Source organism: Prionailurus bengalensis, chromosome C2, assembly GCF_016509475.1.
Source record: "Prionailurus bengalensis isolate Pbe53 chromosome C2, Fcat_Pben_1.1_paternal_pri, whole genome shotgun sequence".
NCBI lineage: Eukaryota > Metazoa > Chordata > Mammalia > Carnivora > Felidae > Prionailurus > Prionailurus bengalensis.
In genome coordinates, this window is record NC_057350.1 from 121,513,100 (window position 1) to 121,522,712 (window position 9,613).

The window sequence follows — 9,613 nt, forward strand, 5'->3', positions numbered from 1 at the left end:
CTGAAGTTCATTTGTTACTTTTCTTGCAGGGGGGGGGGCGGGCATTAATATGGAAGGCATTATTTGGTATTCCTTTCGTCCACATTCATTCGCCTTCTTTCTCAGCTCCTGTCTGCCACACGTACAAAGCCCAAGACACTATGGAATGTAGCATACTAACTCTAAAGGCTCTTCAGCAAATGTCTTCTTGGGCTACATCTTTTATTTATCACTCACTTATTAAAGACCTGTGAGCGCGACACTGCTTCAGCGTGGGGGAGATACACACACACATGGATCCAGTCCCACCCTTCCTGAAGCGCCCAGACTAGGAAAGGAAGGAGGCTGTGAACAAAGAAGCTCAATCTGCAGTGACTGACACCAGTAGATCAATGCAAAAGGAACAAGGGGAAGTAGGGAACAGAAAGACAGTTCTGCATCTTGGAGCAGGGCCAATAAATGAAACCTTCCGAAGGATCCAGGATCTTCACTAATGAGTAGGAATCCACAAAGCAGAGAAGAAATGGGAGGCAGGAGACAGGGAAAGAGGGTGGAGAACTGCTACCTGGAGGAAAATGGGACATATCACACCTGCAATAAAAATAGACCGAGCCAACTATACTTAGCACAATGAAGAGACACACCAGTCGGCTTAGTACATCTTGCACCTTTACTCCTTGAGTTTATTGTCACTTGACCTTTTGCTCTTCCATACATAGACTTTCCCTCTCTATTACACAAGAAGCAAACGCAGAGCCCCACAGTAGTTCCAGAAGGAAGGTAACTTTATCATTAGCGGCACGCACCAGGATCCACTTGCTGAGGACAAGGAGAGTGTGCTCTCCGTCCTCCTGGAAGACGTCTATCCTGTTCTTGTGAGGATTCCTGCAACAGCATAGGCTGTCTCTGTCCGACCAGTCCTCAGAACACTCAGTCCCAAGTGCCCTCAAGCCCAACTGATGACTCAGAAGGCCTTGTCAATCACTGGCTGCAGTTACTAAGGATTATTTGTCATGTGCACTTCCACCTCCTTAGAATTCCATCATGCAAAGTACATTTGTCTCACTGGTATGTCTTTGCTTTAATTATAGTTGCACACAATAGCTTCTACCTTTGCACTGATTTCCCAGGAACTTGAATGCCACCATTATTTGCTCTCTCCTATAGTCAGGCATTTCAGCCCCTGCATCCGATGCAGGACTGCCTCCACGGCACACAGCCTGTGCAGTTTGCAGGCCTCGCAGGCAGAAGGACACCACGCTTGGTTTAACTCTTTGCTGTTGCTCAACTGAAATGCTTCATAATTTTTTTTAACAAGGGGTTCCACACTTTCATTCTGTACTGCGCTCCACAAATTATTTAGCTGGTCCTGTCTAGAGGATTAACTGCTTCAAGGTGAATTTCTGCCAAGCCCTGCCTATGCACTTTGGGATGGGAGCCACTTTGGTGATCATTTTCACCGCCATTCACTTGGCAGGGTGACTATCACAAACCTGCAAGTTCAAGCAGTCCCCGAACACTTTTTGATCTCTGATTACAAGTAACTGGTTCAACCAAAAGTTAAGCTTTGGCCTTAGCCACACTTGATCATCCTTTACCATCCTGCCAAGTATAGGATAGGCTCCTACTCCCTCAAGGCCCCTTCAAGTTTACAAACAATACCACATCCAAGCACTGGTTCATAAAGTTTCCCATTCTATAAGCTTAATGTGTTATTCAGAATTTAACAATTTCCTCAGCATACTTTGATTAAGGGTGTGCAGAATTGCATCAGATGTAATAAAAGTCAAGCCCTGTAATTTAAATTATTAAACACTCGTACGAGAGCCTGTACCCGAGCCGGCTCAGTGGCATGCATTTGAACCGCAAAAGTAGCAGCTCAAGTCCAGAAAGGGGGGGAAGGACATGAACAAATTATGTTCTTCGCCGTGACAGATTTGAAGGGGCCCTCCTCAAGGTGAATGACAAGAGGGGTCTGTAACGTGTGCATTTACCTCAAGACAGCCCATTACACAGTTCAAGCCATTCCTCACTTTGCAGTTGTCATTTTCTACGTGTCCACACTGGATCCTGACACAGAACAGTCATAGGTTCTGATAGAATCATTGGCCACTCACTCTCCCAATTTCGCCTGAAATCGAAAGTACCCCTCCCCACATACCTGTTAGCTGGTGTCAAAACGTTCTCTTTTCCAGACTGAAGACAACACAGGAACTCAAATGCATGTGCAGACGCGCATGGGTGTCATGTGTGGGGAGGGAAGAAAGTTGGGGGAGGGTGGTAAAGTGACACCTCATCCTTATTCGCGACTACAGATAAGACATGCCTTTTTATTTCCCTCTTGGTCTTTCTGAAGTCATCTCTAGAGACGAGGTTTCAAACATGATCTTTATTTCATTGCTCAGACCCAAGGAATGTTAATTAACAGCCTCACTCAGATTCACATTAATTTCAAACCGACAGCATAATCCAACCGCAACTATACTGTGTGCAACAGAAATCCTGGACAGAACTGGCCACGGCCAGGCAGAGATGCATGGGAACAGGCAGCCATTGTCTCATTCAGCATCCACAATAGGCCAAACTTCCTGAAAGTAACTATTCCTATGCCTGGGTGAAATCCACCTCAAAGTCCTTTAAACTGCACATCCAAAGCACTCAAAATAATAAATAAATATTACATGGCTTCTGCAATAATGAACAACCTCATAGCTCTCCCTCAGAGAGTTCATTTCTTCTGCAGGGATGTTTTGAGTTCTGCCTTTATCTTGTTAATGCAATTGGGAAAACAAAGAATAAACATCAAATTCCTCATTTGGAAATTTTTACTTGTCCACATTCAGAAATTCTGAGTTTTTGTTTCTATTTCATCTGTGGGAAATACTAGCCTATGCACAGTCACCCTGGAAATCCTGAAGATGTTCCTATTGCCCATTCCCCACATCAACATAGGAGCCTAAGGCCCCCTTTCCTTCAGCAAACTTTGGTGAACAGCTTGGCAGTTTCTCCAAACAGGTAACACATTCTTCCGCTCTTGCCCTTCTGAGGACTTCCAAATTTTGATAGTTCTAGATTTCGTGGAGGTACTTAGCAAGTGTTTGTCAAGTACTCACTCTATGGACACTGAAGGGTACAGGATTTACCCCAGTCCCTGCCTGCAAGGTGCCCACAGGTCAGCCTGAATGAGGCCTTTGAGTGCCTCTGAGCTCCCTGAAATTCAAGCACCCAGCCAGTGCCGCTGCCTTGTTCTAAACTCATATTTGTTGACTAAATGCACTGGGTAGACTACATTTTCTAAACAGAGCTTTCTAATTAACAAAGGCATTCCAAAGTCAAAGGAGTAAGTCAGGCGTGCTATCAGCTAAGCAGAATCTGAAAATAAAAATCACTCAGATAACCTGCTCTGAAGAATATTTCCTCCTGCTGATGGATATCCTGCCAGGTTGGGAAATGTGAAAGGATCTCTTTTACGTTTGCTGCCTCAGAAATCGTCACAGGTTCTGTTGCAATTTGTTGGGACACAGGTCTGCTTGCACCAGGGGCTGACAGAAGCTTATTAACACCAAAAAATGCATCTCTCCTTCTCAAACCCATGGAAGCTGGATGCCACTGATATGACTATGTCGGCCGTTAGTGGGAACTACACTTGTCTTGCTTTCCTAGAATGCAGCTAGGAACAAATCTCCAGGAGCGACAATTCACCTTTCAAATTACAGAGTGGCAGAGTGGAGAGAATGCATCGCTACAAAACAAGGGTATTTCGGGCGGAAACCACGTTCAGACACAGCACAGGGGACAAATGTTCTGTGTTTACGCTTAAAATTTCATCTGAGCAGAGGCCACAATGCTCTGCAGGCTGCAAAGGCTCTACACAGCATCTAATATTTTTTTTAATACAAAATCCAAAAACAGCATATTTCCACTTCAACACAAAGTCCTTAGATATACTGAGAGGAGAATGAATTCAACTGTTTAAAACTCCTTCACTCAAAAACCAAGCATGAATTCTACTGTGATTAAGCGATAGCTGATTCTCATGCCGTATGAAATTTGTTTTTAAGTGGTTATTTTATTCAGAATGGTTGCTTTTTAATGATGCTGTCTTGATTTCCTGTTAAACCTGTGTCATCTATAGTCATCCCACATTCATATTAATTTTGTTCATTTAATTTTAAAGTCTTCTTAAATTAAAGCTATTGCAAATATTCCACTATTGGCCATGATACTTCAGCATAGGCGCTACCATGAAAACACCATAGAAAACAGGATCGATATGTTATAGCTACAATCTGGTTTAATAAACACAACACTATAAACTATTTTAGTAAGTCAGGAACTAATCATTCTAGAATGTGTTATAAAATCCACTGCTAAATACAACTTTTCTTTTTAACTTCTGTGCTTCTTTATCTTGAATGCTTAACAGCGTGGTGAGATTTCACCTTGTAATGAAAATTATACTTAAGAATCATCTTGTGTTGAATATTTCCCATGTATGTATAATTTTTCATCATATTTTCCTTAAAATCCTCAGCATTTAACCAACACAGCTTGGCCTGCAGAGATTTCACAATAAATTATAGAAAATAAAGTCATGATGATATTGAACTTGTACCGTATTTAATGTAACATAGAACTACACGGTCTCTTGTTCCTATTCAGGCTTCATAACTTCTTATTGTAATATGACATTCTGCAGAATGTTTCAGTATAAATGGGCTCAGAACAGCAGCAACACCATTACCATTGCAGGAAAATTGGAATGGTTTTCTCCCTGGAAAATACCAAATCTCAAAATCCAACACACTTACTCATAATTCATTTCATTTCCTCTTTCCCATAATTCATTTTCATATCTAAAAGAAGCTCTTGGCTGAAGCCTTATACTGTCTGCAACATGTTATAGCTTCTTTGCAATTTTACTTTTAGGAAACACAGTAAGGAAAAGCAATGTAGCCTCATGGGCATCCCAAGTAAGCCATTATAAATTCATATTGTTTGCACTAATTTAAATAGGAAGCAAGAAAGAAAAGGAAAAGCCTGTGCGTACCCTTATGGTTCTCAGATAAAAACTTCCCCTTTTCAAATGCCTCCATGTACTATGTCACAGGCAGAAAAACACTCCAGACACACATACTTCTTTCATTTTTCTAAAGAAGTTGCTACCATTGTCAACACTGTGTTCACACTAATTTTCGAGGTCTATGTTTTAATCCTCAGAAAATTTAATTACACACTTTTCGTCAAAAAACAAAATCCTTTTTCTGAACTAACCTCAGCACCAAAACACGTCTCTGCATCAAGTTTCCCCAGTCTTAACCCAACAACAATCAAAACCGAATGCCGTCAAATCCTCACGGGTTGCTTCTTCCTTTCTGTGCCCACAGTGGAACAGGAAAGTAGAGTGGGCCTTCTCCTCCAGTGCCTTGCTTGGTTTTTGCCTTTAGAATTTCAAGGTTTGTTCCCATTCCTGGGCACCTGACAGGCTGTGATTTACGTGTGAGAAAACAACTCCAAGGTTCTTATCAAGGAGTCAGAAGCTGCTGCCACCCGTCCTAGCAGTTTTCTAGGAAACAGACTGGGAAAATGGGGTGGGGGGAGGGGAAGCAAATTCCGTCCGAAGCTACACAGGACAAGTAGCACAGGTAAATCCAAAGTAATGGAGGCAGATATTAAAAAGAATATTATTTATTACCTTTTTTTATTAATACTCACTTTATAACCTTTGCCTTTTACACAAGTCTACTTTTAGAAGAATGCCTCCTTGGTTTGTCCAACGGAGCTTTGTGCTCCTGGACAACTTCCCCTTTCTCCACCCCACCCCACCCCACATCCAAATGACTCTTTTATGTGTTCACAGATGCGACGAAAATTTTGTAAACAAGATTTAAGTTACTGGACCTTGATTTAATCAACATCCCACTTCAAAACACAAGGCAGGTAGGAGAGAGGGTAAGAACTGGGAGAAAAAGGAAGGGAGAAAAAAGGTAGGGGAGAGGAGAGTAGGGGAGCTGGTCAGAGCTTTCAAGTCTTGCCTTTTCTGAGACGTGTGTGTATTGTGGCTGTTCCTTGAAATTCAATGACTCAAAACATTGACAGCAAGTGCCTGTGTGGTTATTTATATTATATATCTATAATAGAATACGTGGGCTTCCTCAGTTTGGGTCTGGGCTGTTTTTGTTTAAATACACCACAATCCTCCCGTGGGTGTCTCTACAAGGAATCAAGTCTCCCAGGAAACCCTCTCAGAGCCGGGGCTTCCGGAGCAGGGTCTTACTGAGGTCTTTGACCTCTTCGGGGCTATTGACCCGCTCATAGCCCAGCACGGCCATGGGCTGGTAGCAAAACTCCTCCACCTGTTTGATCTGCTGGAAGGTGAGGGCCGTCCGCCAGGCGTTGGCGGCCTGCGTGGCGTTGCGAGCGGACACCACAAAAGGCTTAGAGGAGGAGCCTGAGCCACTGGTCATGTTGAGGGCAAACTGTTCCATTTCGGGGCTCACTAGCAGCCCCACAAAGTCGTACACCCTCCGTAGGGTCTTGACGGGGTCTCCCACCAGGTCCTCGTACCGCACCACCAGGTAGTGGCCTTGCAGCCAGTCCGGGGGCTGCAGGGCCGTCTGCAGTGTCTTGGCCATGCTGTTGCAGATGACCTCCATAGCGCCAAGCGCGTGGTAGTCTGCCGGGCCGCCCACACCCTCCTTCTTGACACCGAGCTTGTGGCCAGCGGCCTCCAGGAACGGCATGCGGTGGGCTCTCGGGTCCCGGCTGCGCACCACCTGCAGGCTCTCGCGGATGAGACCGTGGCGCGAGCGGATGCGTGAGCTGGCCACAGCACGAGGATCGCGCACTAGGTGGATGACCTTGAGGTCCAGGGCAGGGTCGCGCAGCAGCGGCGCCAACACGGCCACGTCGAAGACACGCACGCCCTTGATGACCAGCGTGCGATACTTGCGGCACTCCTCCTCAAAGCGCGCCAGGCGCTGCGGTGGGCACTTCTTGCACACACGATCGTCCACCAGCCCCACGACCTCCTTGCGGTAGGCGGGGCAGAGTGGCGAGGAGCACACCACTTTGTTGGTGGCCGCACCAAAAATACCCAGCGTGGTGAGGTTGCGCCCCCCGCTGCCCGCGGGGCTGTACAGCTGGAAGACGGAGAGGTCGCAGCGATACAGAGCGCTCAGCATGTCCCGCGCAGCCCCTTGCAGGGAAACAGCGTCCCCTGGGTACAGTTTTTGCCACACGTGCCACACTGGCTCGTACAGAAAGAACACCTCGGGGTTCTGGTTGAAGAGCTCACCGAAGAAAGATGAGCCCGAGCGCCACGTGGTGAACACATACACCAACTGCCGCTTCTCTCCGCTACCCCCGGTGCCCCGACTGCCATTGCGGGGAGGGGCTACGGCCCCCGCCGCCCCTCCTGCGGCGGCGGGGGCCGCCCCAACGACGGCGGCGGCAGCGGCGGCGGCGGCGGCGGCGGGAGGGCGGTACGGCGTACGGGGGTCCAGGCGGGTGTGTACGCGGGGCGGCACTGCTGGCGGCGGCCCCGGGCGCCCCCAGCCGCCGCCAGCCGCCCCTGCCGCGGCACCCAGCTGCCCGTCGGGGCTGCACTGCTGCAGCGGCTCCTTGTGCCACTTGTAGTCCAGGAGGTTGAGCATGGTGAGCACCAGCAGCAGCGCGTAGCCCGCGCACAGCACCAGCGCCTTCCTGCGGAACACCTTCATTCCGAGCGGGGACGCGGGCCAACGACGGCCCGGGCGCCGGGGCCACGGCGGGAGCAGGGCGCGCGGCGCGGCGGCAGGCGCGGCCGGGAGCAACCGGGGGAGCGCGCCCGGGGGCAGGGCTCGCAGCGGGCTGCGGCTCATCACAGGCACAGCCGGGGCCGGCGGCGCGGCGGAGGCGGCCCTGCAGCCCGAGAGGGGGACGCAGCGGGCCGACTTCGGGCGCGGGGACTGGGGCCGCGGCTCCGAGGCAGGCGCGGCAGCAGCGGCGGCTGGTCCCCGACGCCCAAAGCTGGCTCTCCCATGGCAGCGGCTCCGAGAAAGACCTGCGAGGGGAAGCAGAGTAAGCCGATGCGCCCCAATCCTCCTCCCCATCCGCCTCCTCCACCTAAGTAACGCCCACCCTCGGGTCTGCCAGGCTCCCCCGCTCACCTGGAGCCGCGGGCGCACCCCAGAGCCGCCCGGGTTCACGGCCGGGTGGTCTGTCCTGCTGTCACTCGTTCCTCGGTTTCTCTGTCTTCCCCGGGAGTCCCCGCGCCTCAGAGGGGTCCGCGGGACTCAGCAGCGCAAGCCCTGGGCAGTTTCCGGGCGGCAGGCGCCCTGCGGCTTGGGAAGGGAAACTTTCACCGGGCCTGGAACCCTGCTCTGCGCTCCGCTGAGCCCGGCGTGCCCAGCTCCAGCGGCGTCTCCGCTGCCCTCTCGAGACCGCAGCTTCCTTCCTTGCTTTGGGGGGCGAAGCCGGCTGGGGGAGGGGGCTTATACAGGACCCAGCTCCCGGCAAAGCGGCTCCGCCTTTCTCGCTCTCGGCCTCCGCGCCCTGAACCTTCCCATCTCTCTGGCGGCGGTGGATGGGGCGCAGCGCGACCCTGCAGCGGCAGCAGCTGCTTCTTCCATCACTCGGAGGATGCCCGGGCCGGCATTGCCGGCAGCACCCGCCGCTCCGCAGCCTCCGACTGGCCGGGGAGGACCCTACACACACAACAATCGGCCAAGGGGTCCGAGTCTGCAGCGCTCCCTTGTCGGCCCGCCCCCGGGCACCGACCAGTTCTGGCCAAAGAGGTATCCGGGCAGAGAAAGCCCCCGCCGCTGCCGCCGCCGCCGCCGCGCGAAAGCGGCGCCCGGGAGGATGCTGCTACCCGACTCCCCCTACGCCGAGCGGCTGCAACACGCTCGGGCCAGCCTCTGCGCGGCTCCTGCCAGCCGGCGCCGGGTTGGTGCGCGCCGCCGTCTGTCGCTGCGGCTCCTCCCCTTCGCCGCGCTGCCCTCCTCCTCCGCCCGTCCCGCGCCCGCCCTCCTCCCAGAGTCGGGCTCCTGCCGCCGCCGCCTTGGGGGCTGGAGATGCGGGACTCGATTCACGGCGACGCAGCCCGGGCCGCCAGCCGCACGGCAGAGGCCGTAACAATCCGTGCGCATAAAGCCTGGGCGCGAGCGCGGGGTTCAGAGCGATCGGGCGTCGGGGGCTCTGAGAAACTTGGGAGTCTCCTTGCCGCTGCCAGGCTCAGCCGCATATTTTTGCTCTCAGAAAGAGTTGGTGATAAAGTTTGAACAGAAATCCCTCAGCGGCCGCCCACTCTGCTCTTCCCTCGGCGTCTGCACCGCCCGGCTCCTCCGGGAACCGGGGACACAGCCGCTCCCCGGAGCGCTCCGAGGACGCCGAGCGCCGCTTGCAGGCTTTCTACTCCCGGCTCACGCGTTCCAGCTGGTCTGGGGTTTCTCCCTCACTGAGGAAGTAATAAATCTTTCTGACCCCCGGGTCAAAGAAGACGCATCAGTTTTCGGGAGGAGTGTACAGGCGGGGCGTCTTGCCTCCCGCTTTACTCCACCTACGGACAGGGCCGCTCGGGCCGCCCCCCGAAAATGCTCTCCCGACCTCCTCTCTTGGTGACGCTTCCAGGGTGACTGACATCCTCGGGAAC

General features: G+C 51.7%; 1 protein-coding gene across 1 annotated transcript; it reads right to left on the reverse strand.

Moving 5' to 3' along the window:
• Nucleotides 1–2,353: 2,353 nt before the first annotated feature.
• Nucleotides 2,354–8,246, reverse strand: CHST2 (carbohydrate sulfotransferase 2). The gene is made up of 2 exons (XM_043595211.1): nucleotides 8,130–8,246; nucleotides 2,354–8,023 (listed from the first exon to the last, which is right to left on the reverse strand). The coding sequence occupies exon 2, from the start codon at nucleotides 7,839–7,841 to the stop codon at nucleotides 6,225–6,227; it is 1,617 nt and encodes a 538-aa protein (XP_043451146.1). The 5' UTR covers nucleotides 7,842–8,023; nucleotides 8,130–8,246; the 3' UTR covers nucleotides 2,354–6,224.
• Between the last annotated feature and the right edge of the window lie 1,367 nt (nucleotides 8,247–9,613).